Source organism: Nerophis lumbriciformis, linkage group LG29, assembly GCF_033978685.3.
Source record: "Nerophis lumbriciformis linkage group LG29, RoL_Nlum_v2.1, whole genome shotgun sequence".
Lineage (NCBI taxonomy): Eukaryota > Metazoa > Chordata > Actinopteri > Syngnathiformes > Syngnathidae > Nerophis > Nerophis lumbriciformis.
Genome location: NC_084576.2, coordinates 34,312,417 through 34,330,000, shown reverse-complemented (window position 1 = coordinate 34,330,000; position 17,584 = coordinate 34,312,417). Strand labels below are relative to the sequence as shown.

Sequence of the window (17,584 nt, the reverse complement as noted above, 5' to 3'; positions counted from 1 at the left end):
TTTGCAAAAAATGGAATTCTGGAAAATCCTGGAATTTTTTTTGAACTTGTAAAAATGATAGTTTGAATGTCCAGGATGAGTGGAATGTGTTGAAGGTGGAATGGTTGGAATGGGTTGAAAAATGTGGAAATTGTGCAACTTGGAAAAATGTCCCATTCATTTTGAATGGGGAAAAATGTCCCTGAAAACTGGGAATTTTTGGAAATCCGGGATTTTTTTTTGTAAATCGTTGAAGGGGAGCACACAATTTTGAAAATGTTGAATATTTTGGAGTTGGAACGGTTTGAATCGGATGAAAAATTGTGGAACTTTGAAAAATGTCCCATTTATTTCAATGGGAATTTCATGAAAATGTGTGAATTTTGGGAAAAGCTGGAATTTTTTTTTTTGGAAAATGTTAAAAGACTTGAATTTGGAGCTAATCCTCCTTTTTCATTGTCCCATTTAAAGCAGCAGTTCCATTGTGGGAAATTTTCCAGTTCAACAAACAACTTTGTTTTTTTGTCCTGATTAAGAGGAATTATTTGACGGTTGAAAAGTAGTCGCCAGAAAAAAGGGTGGAAATAGGGCTTTGCAAAAAATGGAATTCTGGAAAATCCTGGAATTTTTTTGAACTTGTAAAAATGATAGTTTGAATGTCCAGGATGAGTGGAATGTGTTGAAGGTGGAATGGGTTGAAAAATGTGGAAATTGTGCAACTTGGAAAAATGTCCCATTCATTTTGAATGGGGAAAAATGTCCCTGAAAACTGGGAATTTTTGGAAATCCGGGATTTTTAAAAAAATCTTTGAAAGAGAGCACACAATTTTGAAAATGTTGAATATTTTGGAGTTGGAACGGTTTGAATCGGATAAAAAATTGTGGAACTTTGAAAAATGTCCCATTGATTTCAATGGGAATTTCATGAAAATGTGTGAATTTTGGGAAAAGCGGGGAATTTTTTTTTTGGAAAATGTTAAAAGACTTGAATTTGGAGCTAATCCTCCTTTTTCATTGTCCCATTTAAAGCAGCAGTTCCATTGTGGGAAATTTTTCCAGTTCAACAAACAACTTTGTTTTTTTTTGTCCTGATTAAGAGGAATTATTTGACGGTTGAAAAGTAGTCGCCAGAAAAAAGGGTGGAAATAGGGCTTTGCAAAAAATGGAATTTTTTTGAACTTGTAAAAATGATAGTTTGAATGTCCAGGATGAGTGGAATGTGTTGAAGGTGGAATGGTTGGAATGGGTTGAAAAATGTGGAAATTGTGCAACTTGGAAAAATGTCCCATTCATTTTGAATGGGGAAAAAATGTCCCTGAAAACTGGGAATTTTTGGAAATCCAGGATTTTTTTTTTTTTTAAATCGTTGAAGGAGAGCGCACAATTTTGAAAATGTTGAATATTTTGGAGTTGGAACGGTTTGAATCGGATGAAAAATTGTGGAACTTTGAAAAATGTCCCATTGATTTCAATGGGAATTTCATGAAAATGTGTGAATTTTGGGAAAAGCGGAATTTTTTTTTTTTAGAAAATGTTAAAAGACTTGAATTTGGAGCTAATCCTCCTTTTTCATTGTCCCATTTAAAGCAGCAGTTCCATTGTGGGAATTTTTCCAGTTCAACAAACAACTTTGTTTTTTTGTCCTGATTAAGAGGAATTATTTGACGGTTGAAAAGTAGTCGCCAGAAAAAAGGGTGGAAATAGGGCTTTGCAAAAAATAGAATTCTGGAAAATCCTGGAATTTTTTTTAACTTGTAAAAATAATAGTTTGAATGTCCAGGATGAGTGGAATGTGTTGAAGGTGGAATGGTTGGAATGGGTTGAAAAATGTGGAAATTGTGCAACTTGGAAAAATGTCCCATTCATTTTGAATGGGGAAAAATGTCCCTGAAAACTGGGAATTTTTGGAAATCCAGGATTTTTTTTAAATTGTTGAAGGAGAGCACACAATTTTGAAAATGTTAAATATTTTGGATTTGGAACGGTTTGAATCGGATGCAAAATTGTGGAACTTTGAAAAATGTCCCATTGATTTCAATGGGAATTTCATGAAAATGTGTGAATTTGGGGAAAAGCGGGAATTTTTTTTTTTTAGAAAATGTTAAAAGACTTGAATTTGGAGCTAATCCTCCTTTTTCATTGTCCCATTTAAAGCAGCAGTTCCATTGTGGGAAATTTTCCAGTTCAACAAACAACTTTGTTTTTTTGTCCTGATTAAGAGGAATTATTTGACGGTTGAAAAGTAGTCGCCAGAAAAAAGGGTGGAAATAGGGCTTTGCAAAAAATGGAATTCTGGAAAATCCTGGAATTTTTTTCTAACTTGTAAAAATAATAGTTTGAATGTCCAGGATGAGTGGAATGTGTTGAAGGTGGAATGGTTGGAATGGGTTGAAAAATGTCGGAAATTGTGCAACATGGAAAAATGTCCCATTCATTTTGAATGGGGGAAAAATGACCCTGAAAACTGGGAATTTTTGGAAATCCGGGATTTTTTTTTTTAAATCGTTGAAGGGGAGCACACAATTTTGAAAATGTTGAATATTTTGGAGTTGGAACGGTTTGAATCGGATAAAAAATTGTGGAACTTTGAAAAATGTCCCATTAATTTCAATGGGAATTTCATGAAAATGTGTGAATTTTGGGAAAAGCTGGAATTTTTTTTGGGGAAAATGTTAAAAGACTTGAATTTGGAGCTAATCCTCCTTTTTCATTGTCCCATTTAAAGCAGCAGTTCCATTGGCAGCAAAACAGGCCCAGAGCATAATGCTACCACCACCATGCTTGGCGGTAGGAGTGATGTTCCTGGGATTAAAGGCCTCACATTTTCTCCTCCAAACATATTGCTGGATATTGTGACCAAACAGCTCCATTTTTGTTTCATCTGACATGACATGGACAAAGATAAGACCTTCTGGAGGAAAGTTCTGTGGTCAGATGAAACAAAAATTGAGCTTTTAACTCTTTTTTTCAAACGCTTATTGCAAACGTTTACTTACAGTAAGTCATTAATTTGACTTTGTAGGTCATTATTTTAGTATCTCAGGTAACGAGGACTTTTTTGTTTTTTAATTTACGGAAAAAATATGGAGATATATATCGTATATTGTGTCGGAGGCAGATATTTACATATATCCGCATTTAAGTGTTACTACTTTTATTTCATAGTCATATTTGAAAACAACTTGTGTTCTTCCAATTGTGGTCTTTTGGTTGTCTGCATAACTGTGTGCTTAACCTTGAATGAGGAATGTTAGAGAGAGCGATAATAAGCATTTGTTTTGACTAGAGAGAGGGAAGAGGGGAGAGGGTTTTGGGATCGGGAAGGCAGACCATTTTGGCGGCGCGATAGAATGTTCTATGCTGGACTGGTCTCAAATATATATTTGCAAAGCTTTGCCAATATATTACAAAATACCTATTCTGTCTCTAAAACTGCATTTACTCTAAATGGAATGATCTTCCTTAACTTCCAGTGTGAAGGAGTGAATAGGAGGTCAGCCGTAGGGGCGTGGTCATACCTTGACGTAGGCGACGCCATTGGGTGACACGGTGACGTCGTTACGGAGCTGGTAGAGGAGCTCCGGGGGAACCCTCAGGGAGGTGCAGCCGAACTTGAACTCGTCCGTGCTGGAATAGAAAGCAGGAATATTCTTCATCACTTCATCTTCATCTTTGTTGTCAGGGATACTAGTGAGGTGTTTTGTTGGAATAATTGTTTGTAAGTTATCACAAAAGAAACGTTGTATTATGAAGGCTGTCTTTCGAGGCCTAACAAGAGGAAGAATGCTGGTGAAACGCCACTGTGATTTCAACACGGACAGATGGCAGGATCTGCTCAACTTCCAGAGGAACTCTCTTTGAAGTGTTAAACGAACTCTCTCCGAAGTATTTCACAAACTCTCTTCCAACTATTTGGTACCCGAGGTCAACGCTATTTACGACCCGCTGCCCTCTTGAAGTCGCTGTGGTCAGGAGACGGGAGGGGTTATCCATTGTCCTCCAACACCTACCCCAGCTGGATCCAGGAAGAGCCCAAGCCCGAGAAATCCCACTTCTTGGTCTTCAAAGCGACCGAAAACAATGACTGTTTTACATACTTCCCATTCCTGCTGTGACATGTGTTGGTGCGTGAACATTGAACATCTGAATAAATGAGGAGACGAAAACCTTCTTGGTCAGAGCGTGGTGCAGGACTGTACAGAGAGTGCACTGGCCATGTCTCTCCTCAATATTGAGTCCAAATTGAATTCTGTCTCTGTTTGATTCCTTGCCTTTTGTCTTGTTTAATAGATGTCCTCAGTGTTTGAACGTGACAATTAGCTAATATGCTAACACGTGTCTTTGTTAGTATTATGTCAGAAAAATATTATTTAAATTATCAAAAAAAATTAGCGTTCTGAGTTCCCAATGAACAGACAAGATGCTGTTTTTGTTGCACCAAGCAAAGGCTTGGAAAATTCCATTGTGTACGATGTGATGAGACGGGAGGGGTTATCTATTGTCTGAAGGAGTGTTTTTGTGCATATTTGTACGTGCTATTGTAATGTAATAAAGCTAGCGTTGTTAGCATTAGCTAATATGCTAACACGTGTCTTTGTTAGTATTATGTCAGAAAATTTTTTATTTAAATGATCAAAAAACTTAGCGTTCTGAGTTCCCAATGAACAGACAAGATGCTGTTTTTGTTGCACCAAGCAAAGGCTTGGAAAATTCCATTGTGTACGATGTGATGAGACGGGAGGGGTTATCTATTGTCTGAAGGAGTGTTTTCGTGCATATTTGTACGTGCTATTGTAATGTAATAAAGCTAGCGTTGTTAGCATTAGCTAATATGCTAACACGTGTCTTTGTTAGTATTATGTCAGAAAAATTATATTTAAATTATCAAAAAACGTTGCGTTCTGAGTTCCCAATGAACAGACAAGATGCTGTCTTTGTTGCACCAAGCAAAGGCTTGGAAAATTCCATTGTGTACGATGGGAGGAGACGGAAGGGGTTATCTATTGTCTGAAGGAGTGTTTTCGTGCATATTCGTACGTGCTATTGTAATGTAATAAAGCTAGCATTGTTAGCATTAGCTAATATGCTAACACGTGTCTTTGTTAGTATTATGTCAGAAAAATGGTATTTAAATAATCAAAAAACTTTGCGTTCTGAGTTCCCAATGAACAGACAAGATGCTGTTTTTTTTTGCACCAAGCAAAGGCTTGGAAAATTCCATTGTGTACGATGGGAGGGGTTATCTATTGTCTGAAGGAGTGTTTTCGTGCATATTTGTACGTGCTATTGTAATGTAACAAAGCTAGCGTTGCTAGCATTAGCTAATATGCTAACACGTGTCTTTGTTAGTATTATGTCAGAAAAATTGTATTTAAATTATCAAAAAACTTTGCGTTCTGAGTTCCCAATGAACAGACAAGATGCTGTTTTTGTTGCACCAAGCAAAGGCTTGGAAAATTCCATTGTCTACGATGGGAGGAGACGGGAGGGGTTATCTATTGTCTGAAGGAGTGTTTTCGTGCATATTTGTACGTGCTATTGTAATGTAATGAAGCTAGCGTTGTTAGCATTAGCTAATATGCTAACACGTGTCTTTGTTAGTATTATGTCAGAAAATTTTTATTTAAATAATCAAAAAACTTTGCGTTCTGAGTTCCCAATGAACAGACAAGATGCTGTTTTTTTTTGCACCAAGCAAAGGCTTGGAAAATTCCATTGTGTATGATGTGATGAGACGGGAGGGGTTATCTATTGTCTGAAGGAGTGTTTTCGTGCATATTTGTACGTGCTATTGTAATGTAATAAAGCTAGCGTTGTTAGCATTAGCTAATATGCTAACACGTGTCTTTGTTAGTATTATGTCAGAAAAATGTCATTTAAATTATCAAAAAACTTTGCGTTCTGAGTTCCCAATGAACAGACAAGATGCTGTTTTTGTTGCACCAAGCAAAGGCTTGGAAAATTCCATTGTGTACGATGTGATGAGACGGGAGGGGTTATCTATTGTCTGAAGGAGTGTTTTCGTGCATATTTGTACGTGCTATTGTAATGTAATAAAGCTAGCGTTGTTAGCATCAGCTAATATGCTAACACGTTTACGAGTGTCTTTGTTAGTATTATGTCAGAAAAATTGTATTTCAATTATCAAAAAACTTTGCGTTCTGAGTTCCCAATGAACAGACAAGATGCTGTTTTTGTTGCACCAAGCAAAGGCTTGGAAAATTCCATTGTGTACGATGTGAGGAGACGGGAGGGGTTATCTATTGTCTGAAGGAGTGTTTTCGTGCATATTTGTACGTGCTACTGTAATGTAATAAAGCTAGCGTTGTTAGCATTAGCTAATATGCTAACACGTGTCTTTGTTAGTATTATGTCAGAAAATTTGTATTTAAATTATCAAAAAACTTTGCGTTCTGAGTTCCCAATGAACAGACAAGAGGCTGTTTTTGTTGCACCAAGCAAAGGCTTGGAAAATTCCATTGTGTACGATGTGATGAGACGGGAGGGGGTTATCTATGGTCATCCAAGACCTGCCCAGGCTGAATCCAGGACCAACCCAAGCCCGAGGTGTCTTCTTCTTTTGTTTTCAATGTGACCAAAAACAAGAGCTGTTTACATACTCCCCATTGCGTTGGAAGCAGATGTTGTTGTGTAAACAGGAAGTGTCCAAATAAAGGAGGAGACGTAAACCTTTTTCGTCAGAGCGTGCTGAGATACTGTACAAGGGTACGGTGTCTCCTCAATTGAATTCTGTCTCTGTTTAATTCTTTGCCTCTTGTCTTGTTTAATAGATGTCATCAGTGTTTGAACCTGGCAATTATTAACTTGTTGTTATTGTTTCAGCTTCGTAAATTCATGAAAACGTCACCGTGGAGTAATTGAGTCTGTTTGGCTGATTGGAGAGCTAGCCTGCGCAGCTAGTGGGTCCATGGCGATGACTTCTGTTTTGTTTGATCAGCCATTTTACTGCCCTGTTGAGTATGTTTAGCTGATTGGAGAAACAACTTTAATTGGAAACAATTAAAGTATGTAAATAAACACTCATAAAATATTTCTGTGTAAATGACTCATTTCACAACGTATAGCTCGGCGCGGCTAATATACGGAACAATACTTTTTTCTGCTAAAACTTAGTGGGTGCGGCTTGTATCCCCGATTTTATTTGCAGGTCTAATGGAGTGATTTTGGCTTGAATGCAGCAGATGAAACACCAACACAGGATCAGTGCAGGGTCAATACAGCCAGTGAGTGTGCCACACACTCCCTGAGGCGTGTTTTTTTTTACCAATCCGCCAGTGGAAAAAAACAAGACTTACGTTCCCAAGCTGTCCATGTGACCCAGGCAGGTGGAGTAGCAGTAGTTGTAGGCGATGACGATGGAGGGATAGAGCGACTGGAAGTCCAGAACCACCACGGAGTTGCTGTAAAAGCGGGATTCTGGCTCCATGATCAGGGGCACACACTGAGGGGCCCTCTGAAGGGCCCGCTGCTGCACGCTGGGCGTCACAGGGATGTAGTTGAGGGGCTTGGCCACGCGCAGCATCATGGACTCGACACGGTACTGCAGGGACACCAAGACACTTCTATTTCTTAGTACATGCTTAGATTATCTACAAAGTGAAGTTGTCACGTTGTGTAAATGGTCAATAAAAAGAGAATACAACAAATCCTTTTCAACTTATATTCAATTGAATAGACTGCAAAGACAAGATATTTCATAATCATGAAGATAGAACGTAATGGCAGCAACACATTGCAAAAAAGGGCATTTTTACCAGTGTGTTACATGGCCTTTCCTTTTAACAACACTCAGGAAAGGTTTGAGAACTGAGGAGACACATTTTTGAAGTGGAATTATTTCCCATTCTTGCTTGATGTACAGCTTAAGTTGCTCCTTCTGCTATTTTAGCCTTCACACATTTCCAATGTCTGCACTACAGGCAGGCCAGTCTAGTACCCGCACTCTTTTACTACGATGCCACGCTGTTGTAACACCTGGCTTGGCATCGTCTTGCTGAAATAAGCAGGGGCGTCCATGATAACAACATACAGGTAAAAGCCAGTAAATTAGAATATTTTGAAAAACTTGATTTATTTCAGTAATTGCATTCAAAAGGTGTAACTTGTACATTACATTTATTCATTGCACACAGACTGATGCATTCAAATGTTTATTTCATTTAATTTTGATGATTTGAAGTGGCAACAAATGAAAATCCAAAATTCCGTGTGTCACAAAATTAGAATATTACTTAAGGCTAATACAAAAAAGGGATTTTTAGAAATGTTGGCCAACTGAAAAGTATGAAAATGAAAAATATGAGCATGTACAATACTCAATACTTGGTTGGAGCTCCTTTTGCCTCAATTACTGCGTTAATGCGGCGTGGCATGGAGTCGATGAGTTTCTGGCACTGCTCAGGTGTTATGAGAGCCCAGGTTGCTCTGATAGTGGCCTTCAACTCTTCTGCGTTTTTGGGTCTGGCATTCTGCATCTTCCTTTTCACAATACCCCACAGATTTTCTATGGGGCTAAGGTCAGGGGAGTTGGCGGGCCAATTTAGAACAGAAATACCATGGTCCGTAAACCAGGCACGGGTAGATTTTGCGCTGTGTGCAGGCGCCAAGTCCTGTTGGAACTTGAAATCTCCATCTCCATAGAGCAGGTCAGCAGCAGGAAGCATGAAGTGCTCTAAAACTTGCTGGTAGACGGCTGCGTTGACCCTGGATCTCAGGAAACAGAGTGGACCGACACCAGCAGATGACATGGCACCCCAAACCATCACTGATGGTGGAAACTTTACACTAGACTTCAGGCAACGTGGATCCTGTGCCTCTCCTGTCTTCCTCCAGACTCTGGGACCTCGATTTCCAAAGGATTTGCTTTCGTCAGAAAACATGACTTTGGACCACTCAGCAGCAGTCCAGCTCTTTTTTTCCTTAGCCCAGGTGAGACGCTTTGCGCGCTGTTTCTTGGTCAACAGTGGCTTGACACGAGGTATGCGGCAGTTGAAACCCATGTCTTTCAAGCGTCTCTTGGTGGTGGATCTTGAAGCACTGACTCCAGCAGCTGTCCACTCCTTCTGAATCTCCCCCACATTTTTGAATGGGTTTTTTTTCACAATCTTGACCAGGGCGCGGTGATCCCTATCGCTTGTACACTTTTTCTGACCACAGTTTTTCCTTCCCTTTGCCTCTCCATTAATGTGTTTGGACACAGAGCTCTGAGAACAGCCAGCCTCTTCAGCAATAACCTTTTGTGTCTTTCCCTCCTTGTGCAATGTGTCGATGGTTGCCTTTTGGACAGCTGTCAAATCTGAAGTCTTCCCCATGTTTGTGTAGGCTTCAGAACTGGACTGAGAGACCATTTAAAGCCCTTTGCAGGTGTTTTGAGTTAATCAGCTGATTAGTTTGTGGCACCAGGTGTCTTTAAAATTTTACCCTTACACAATATTCTAATTTTGTGACACACGGAATTTTGGATTTTCATTTGTTGCCACTTCAAATCATCAAAATTAAATGAAATAAACATTTGAATGCGTCAGTCTGTGTGCAATGAATAAATATAATGTACAAGTTACACCTTTTGAATGCAATTACTGAAATAAATCAAGTTTTTCTAAATATTCTAATTTACTGGCTTTTACCTGTATGTTGCTCTAAAAGCTGTATGTACCTTTCAGCATTAATGGTGCCTTCACAGATGTGTAAGTTACCCATGTCTTGGCCACTAATACACCCCCATACCATCACACATGCTGACTTTTACACTTTCACCCTAGAACAGTCCCCATGCTTCTTTTCCTCTTTGGTCCACAGTTTCCAAAAACAATTTGAAATGTGGACTCGTCAGACCACAGAACACTTTTCCACTTTGCATCAGTCCATCTTAGATGAGCTCGGACCCAGCGAAGCCGGCGGCGTTTCTGGGTGTTGTTGATAAATGTCTTTGGCTTTTGCATAGTAGAGTTTTAACTTGCACTTACAGATGTAGCGACCAACCGTATTTTCCGCACCATAAGGCGCCCTGGGTTATAAGCCGCGCCTTCAATGAACGGCATATTTCAAAACTTTGTCCACCTATAAGCCGCCCCGTGTTGTAAGCCGCATCTAACTGCGCTAAAGGAATGTCAAAAAAACAGTCAGATAGGTCAGTCAAACTTTAATAATATATTAAAAACCAGCGTGATGTGGGCGCGCATGGAGTCGTATATCAACATGGACGGAGCTGCGTGAAAAAAGCCACCCGGCCTCTTCGCGTAAACTTAAACTTACCTTAACCACTCGCTCATCTTTTCTTCATCCATCCCTTCGAGTTAGCTTTTATGATGACGCCGGCTGGAAAGGTCTCTTTTGGCAAGGTCTTCCTTTAGAATATCACCATGGGTGGAAGTTTCTGGCCATTAGCATGGCAAGCTAGAACCACAGTGAAGGATGACTTCTCATTCCCTGTGGTGCGAATATTCACCGTACGTGCTCCCGTTGTATCCACAGTGCGGTTCACAGGAATATCAAAAGTCAGTGGAACCTCGTCCATGTTGATAATGTTCTCTGGCCGGATCTTTTTTTCAGCTATCTTGTTTTTACAATATGCACGGAAAGTAGCCAGCTTTTTCTTGAAAGTCTTTAGGCAGTTGCTGTGAAATAGTAGTCCGTGTGCGGATGGAGAGATTGCGTCTTTTCATGAACCGGATCCCTGTCGCTTAGTAGGAGCCATTTTGTGGTCTTTACAGATGTAAACACACAAAGGAAATGAAACGTACGGTAATATCCGCGCGCTTCTTCTTCTTCTACGCGGGCGGGTGGTTGCTTACAGTAGAAGAAGAAGCGCTTCCTGTTCTATGGGGGCGGGTGCTTACCTTGGCGGTTGCTTGCGTAGAAGAAGAAGCACTTCCTCTTCTACGGGGAAAAAAGATGGCGGCTGTTTACCGTAGTTGCGAGACCGAAACTTTATGAAAATGAATCTTAATATTAATCCATATATAAAGCGCACCGGGTTATAAGGCGCACTGTCAGCTTTTGAGTAAATTTGTGGTTTTTAGGTGCGGCTAATAGTGCGGAAAATACGGTAGTTACTGACAGTGGTTTTCTGAAGTGTTCCTGAGCCCGTGTGGTGATATCCTTTACACACTGATGTGGCTTTTTGATGCAGTAGCGCCTGAGGGATCCAAGGTGTGTAATATCATGGCTTACGTGCAGTGATTTCTCCACATTCTCTGAACATTTTGATGATATTACGGAGCGTAGATGGTGAAATCCCTAAATTCCTTGCTTGAGAAATGTTGTTCTTAAACAATTTGTTGTTGACAAAGTGGTGACCCTCGCCCCCGTCCTTGTTTGTGAATGACTGAGCATTTCATGGACTTTTATACCCAATCATAGCACCCACCTGTTCCCAATTAGCCTGTTCACATGTGGGATGTTCCACATAAGTCTTTGATGAGCATTCCTCGACTTTCTCACTCTTTTTTGCCACTTGTGCCAGCTTTTGTGAAACATGCTGCAGGCATCAAATTCCAAATGAGCTAATATTTGCAAAAAATAACAAATTGTGAACATGAAATATCTTGTCTTTGCAGTCTATTCAATTGAATATAAGTTGAAAAGGATTTGTTGTATTCTCTTTTTATTTACCATTTACACAACGTGACAACTTCACCACTTTCTCTCCCCATCCTTCACACAATAATGCGTGCAGTAACCGTGTAGATGAAAGACGGCGGGAGAGGGTATGGCATCTCAAAAGTAATGAGCGGAGTACCTGAGAGCCTCGAGTGAGAACGTGGAAAAACTGGATCCCAAAGAGTCTGGCGAGCTCGCTGGTCCTGCCGATGATGTCCTGCTGCTGCAGGAGCTGCATGGCGCCCTGCACGCGGCTCACGTAGTGGTCCACCGTCTTCCACCTAACACGAGCAAGGAGCGACAACTTTAGGAACGCTTCACTTCCAGCAAGACCTGCATGACAAAGTCCATTAAAGAAGAGCATTCCACTTTACATTGTGCAGGGTGGGTCTACCTACAATGGCGGTTTAGGAGTGTTAAGTCAGTGTTGGTGCTAGGAATTTTCTAAATGGGGTCCCAGGGACCCCATCGAGACAAAAAAACGGGGTCCCACTTTTTTGCAAGCGTTTTGAAAACAAATGATAAATGTATGCATTATCCTGTTATATCTCACATTCTATATTGTGTTTTGGAAAAAGGTTGTCATAAACGTAAAAAAATTATACAAAAAAAATTTTTTTTATGTAAAAGTATCAGTGTTGGGACTAACGCGTTACAAAGTAACGCTTTACTGTAACGCCGTTAGTTTCGGCGGTAACTAGTAATCTAACGCATTATTTTTTATATTCAGTAACTCAGTTACCTTTACTACATGATGCGTTACTGCGTTATTTTACGTTACTTTTTATGTAGTATAAAGTGTGTTTTATCGGAGCGCTGCTGTGTCATCGTTCTTTTTCTTCTTGTGTCACAAGCCTGCGGATGTTGTGGATCGGTGGAGGGAATACTTCGAAGACCTCCTCAATCCCACCAACACGTCTTCCTATGAGGAAGCAGGGCCTGGGGAGTCTGTGGTGGGCTCTCCTATTTCTGGGGCTGAGGTTGCTGAGGTAGTTAAAAAGCTCCTCGGTGGCAAGGCCCCGGGGGTGGATGAGATCCGCCCGGAGTTCCTTAAGGCTCTGGATGCTGTGGGGCTGTCTTGGTTGACAAGACTCTGCAGCATCGCGTGGACATCGGGGGCGGTACCTCTGGATTGGCAGACCGGGGTGGTGGTTCCTCTCTTTAAGAAGGGGAACCGGAGGGTGTGTTCTAACTATCGTGGGATCACACTCCTCAGCCTTCCCGGTAAGGTCTATTCAGGTGTACTGGAGAGGAGGCTACGCCGGATAGTCCAACCTCGGATTCAGGAGGAACAGTGTGGTTTTCGTCCTGGTCGTGGAACTGTGGACCAGCTCTATACTCTGGGCAGGGTCCTTGAGGGTGCATGGGAGTTTGCCCAACCAGTCTACATGTGTTTTGTGGACTTGGAGAAAGCATTCGACCGTGTCCCTCGGGAAGTCCTGTGGGGAGTGCTCAGAGAGTATGGGGTATCGGACTGTCTGATTGTGGCAGTCCGCTCCCTGTATTGCGAATATTCACCGTACGTGCTCCCGTTGTATCCACAGTGCGGTTCACAGGAATATCAGTTGCTGTGAAATAGTAATCCGTGTGCGGATGGAGAGATTGCGTCTTTTCATGAACCGGATCCCTGTCGCTTAGTAGGAGCCATTTTGTGGTCTTTACAGATGTAAACACACAAAGGAAATGAAACGTACGGTAATATCCGCGCGCTTTTTCTTCTTCTACGCGGGCGGGTGGTTGCTTACAGTAGAAGAAGAAGCGCTTCCTGTTCTATGGGGGCGGGTGCTTACCTTGGCGGTTGCTTGCGTAGAAGAAGAAGCGCTTCCTGTTCTACCGGGAAAAAAGATGGCGGCTGTTTACCGAAGTTGCGAGATCGAAACTTTATGAAAATGAATCTTAATATTAATCCATATATAAAGCGCACCGGGTTAAAAGCCGCACTGTCAGCTTTTGAGTAAATTTGTGGTTTTTAGGTGCGGCTAATAGTGCGGAAAATACGGTATGTGTAAATAAATGAACACTGAAATTGAAGTATTTATTTAATTTATTTATATATATATATATATATATATATATATATATATATATATATATATATATATATATATATATATATATATATATAGCTAGAATTTACTGAAAGTCAAGTATTTCTTATATATATATATATCTTAACCACGCCCCCTGTGTATCAGCATAAAAAGACAGAAAAGTGGCAACATTGTTAAATAATGTGCATATTTCAAGATGCGGATACACACCTGTAGAGGTCAGTGTGGTGGTCAAACCAGTCGGACAGTGTGCGGGGGCTGTAGTGGGGGAAGCGCTGGTGCAGCACATGGAAGGCCACGTTCTCAAAAGTGTAGTTGTTGATTGTCACCTGACAGGAAGGACAAACAAACAAAACTTGAATGGAAATTTCCCCTGGAACTGGACTTACACTGCATTTTCTTTTCAAAGTAAAGTAAACCATTGTTACAGTTGGAGCTCAGCTTATTTCTGCATCACTTCCTGTGTTTGACACACTTATAACAAATTTTTTTAAGAAAATACACTAATAACGAGATGAGGTGTGAATGCTCCAATGCTGAAGTTGAAGGGAAATGCTGACAGAATGTAGTATGAATGGAAGAATAGTTTCAATGTGAAGAGTTTGAATTTCCAGCAAAATCAGAATTTGGTTTGGAACTTGGAAATATGATAGTTTGAATGTCCCGGATGAGTGGAATGTGTTGATGTTGGAAGGGTTTGAATCGGTTGAAAAATGTGGGAATTGTGCAACTTGGAAAAATGTCCCATTCATTTCAATGGGAACTTCCTGGAAATTTAGGAATTTTGGGAAAAGCAGGATTTAAAAAAAAAATTATTAGGAGCATGAATGTCCTGAATGAGCTGAATTGGTTGGTGTTGGAATTGTTTAAATCGGTCAAGAAATGTTGGAGTAGTAACAGTTTTTCAAATGAAAAATGGTATTACGAAATTTTGGGAAACCCGGGAATTTTTTAAGTTCTTAAACAAACTTGTTTTTTTTGGTCCTGACTAAGAGGAATGTTTTGACGGTGGAACGGTTGAAATGGGTTGAAAAATGTGAAAAGAGTCATGGTACTAGAAAAGGTTGGAAATAAGGTTAGAAAAAAACCAGGACTTCCTGGAAATTTGTTGAACGTGGAAAAATGGTTGTTGGAATTTCCAGGATGAGTGGAATGTGTTGAAGGTGGAATGGTTTGAATAGGTTGAAAAATGTGGGAATTGTGCAACTTGGAAAAATGTCTCATTCATTTCAATGGGAACTTCCTGGAAATTTGGGAATTTTGGGAAAAGCGGGATTAAAAAAAAAATGATTAGGAGCATGAATGTCCTGAATGAGCTGAATTGGTTGGTGTTGGAATTGTTTAAATCGGTCAAGAAATGTTGGAGTAGTAACAGTTTTTCAAATGAAAAATGGTATTACGAAATTTTGGGAAACCCGGGAATTTTTAAAGTTCTTAAACAAACTTGTTTTTTTTGGTCCTGACTAAGAGGAATGTTTTAACGGTGGAATGGTTGAAATGGGTTGAAAAATGTGAAAAGAGTCATGGTACTAGAAAAGGTTGGAAATAAGGTTAGAAAAAAAACAGGACTTCCTGGAAATTTGTTGAACGTGGACAAATGGTTGTTGGAATTTCCAGGATGAGTGGAATTTGTTGAAGGGGGAATGGTTTGAATAGGTTGAAAAATGTGGGAGTTGTGGAAGTTGGGAAAAATGTCCCATTCATTTCAATGGGAATTTCTTGGAAATTTCGGGAATTTTTTTGAAAATTCTAAAATGTGAATGTTGGTGTTGGGATTTTCCAAAACGGTAAAGAAAATGTTGAAGCAGTAAAATTTTTAATTGAGAAATGGTATTACAGATTTCCTGGAATTTTGGGAAAACCGGTAATTTTTCCAGTTGAAAAAACAACTTTGTGTTTGTCCTGATTAAGAGGAATGTTTTTGACGGTGAAACGGTTGAAAAATGTGGAAGGAGTAGTCGAAAATAGGGTTTGAAAAACCGGAAATTCCTGGAATTTTTTTTAACTTGGAAAAATGACAGTTTGAATGTCCCGGATGAGTGGAATGTGTTGATGTTGGAAGGGTTTGAATCGGTTGAAAAATGTGGGAATTGTGCAACTTGGAAAAATGTCCCATTCATTTCAATGGGAAATTCCTGGAAATTTGGGAATTTTGGGAAAAGCGGGATTAAAAAAAAAATGATTAGGAGCATGAATGTCCTGAATGAGCTGAATTGGTTGGTGTTGGAATTGTTTAAATCGGTCAAGAAATGTTGAAGTAGTAACAGTTTTTCAAATGAAAAATGGTATTACGAAATTTTGGGAAACCCGGGAATTTTTAAAGTTCTTAAACAAACTTGTTGAAAGAGTAACAGTTTTGATAGGGGAAAACCAGGAATTCTTCTAGTTCCTTTACCAACTTCCTTTACCAAGAATGTAGTATGAATGCAAGAATAGTTTGAATGTTGGAATGGTTTGAATGTTGAAAAGTTAGAATTTCCAGGAAAACCGGAATTTGGTTTGGAATTTGGGAAAGTGTTAGTTTGAATGTCCAGGATGAGTGGAATGTGTTGATGTTGGAATGCTTTGAATAGGTTGACAAATGTGGGAATTGTGCATCTTGCAAAAGTTTCCCCTGGAAATTTGGGAATGTTGGGAAAAGTGGATATTTATTGAAAATGATTAGGAGCATGAATGTCCTGAATGAGCTGAATTGGTTGGTGTTGGAATTGTTTAAATCGGTCAAGAAATGTTGGAGTAGTAACAGTTTTTCAAATGAAAAATGGTATTACGAAATTTTGGGAAACCCGGGAATTTTTAAAGTTCTTAAACAAACTTGTTTTTTTTGGTCCTGACTAAGAGGAATGTTTTGACGGTGGAATGGTTGAAATGGGTTGAAAAATGTGAAAAGAGTCATGGCACTAGAAAAGGTTGGAAATAAGGTTAGAAAAAAAAACAGGACTTCCTGGAAATTTGTTGAACGTGGACAAATGGTTGTTGGAATTTCCAGGCTGAGTGGAATGTGTTGAAGGGGGAATGGTTTGAATAGGTTGAAAAATGTGGGAGTTGTGGAAGTTGGGAAAAATGTCCCATTCATTTCAAATGGGAATTTCTTGGAAATTTCGGGAATTTTTTGGAAAATTCTAAAATGTGAATGTTGGTGTTGGGATTTTCCAAAACGGTAAAGAAAATGTTGAAGCAGTAAAATTTTTAATTGAGAAATGGTATTACGGATTTCCTGGAATTTCGGGAAAACCGGTAATTTTTCCAGTTGAAAAAAACAACTTTGTGTTTGTCCTGATTAAGAGGAAAGTTTTGACGGTGGAACGGTTGAAAAATGTGGAAGGAGTAGTCGAAAATAGGGTTTGAAAAACCGGGAATTCCTGGAATTTTTTTTAACTTGGAAAAATGACAGTTTGAATGTCCCGGATGAGTGGAATGTGTTGATGTTGGAAGGGTTTGAATAGGTTGAAAAATGTGGGAATTGTGCAACTTGGAAAAATGTCCCATTCATTTCAATGGGAACTTACTGGAAATTTGGGAATTTTGGGAAAAGCGGGATTAATTAAAAAAAGATTAGGAGCATGAATGTCCTGAATGAGCTGAATTGGTTGGTGTTGAAATTGTTTAAATCGGTCAAGAAATGTTGAAGTAGTAACAGTTTTTCAAATGAAAAATGGTATTACGAAATTTTGGGAAACCCGGGAATTTTTAAAGTTCTTAAACAAACTTGTTGAAAGAGTAACAGTTTTGATAGAGACATTCCTGGAATTTCAGGAAAACCAGGAATTGTTCTAGTTCCTTTACCAAGAATGTAGTATGAATGCAAGAATAGTTTGAATGTTGGAATGGTTTGAATGTTGAAAAGTTAGAATTTCCAGGAAAACCGGAATTTGGTTTGGTATTTGGGAAAGTGTTAGTTTGAATGTCCAGGATGAGTGGAATGTGTTGAT

The 17,584-nt window shown here is 39.5% G+C and overlaps 1 protein-coding gene across 1 annotated transcript in view; it reads right to left on the bottom strand.

The window, feature by feature from the left end:
• Positions 1-17,584, bottom strand: part of rev3l (REV3 like, DNA directed polymerase zeta catalytic subunit) — a 186,480-nt gene that overhangs the window by 16,089 nt on the left and 152,807 nt on the right. Inside the window, exons 21-24 of the mRNA XM_061924449.1 lie at positions 13,863-13,981; positions 11,741-11,882; positions 7,296-7,540; positions 3,498-3,606 (exon numbers count right to left, since the gene is read on the bottom strand). Of these exons, the coding sequence (XP_061780433.1) occupies positions 3,498-3,606; positions 7,296-7,540; positions 11,741-11,882; positions 13,863-13,981 (615 nt within the window). The remainder of the gene's footprint in view (positions 1-3,497; positions 3,607-7,295; positions 7,541-11,740; positions 11,883-13,862; positions 13,982-17,584) is intronic.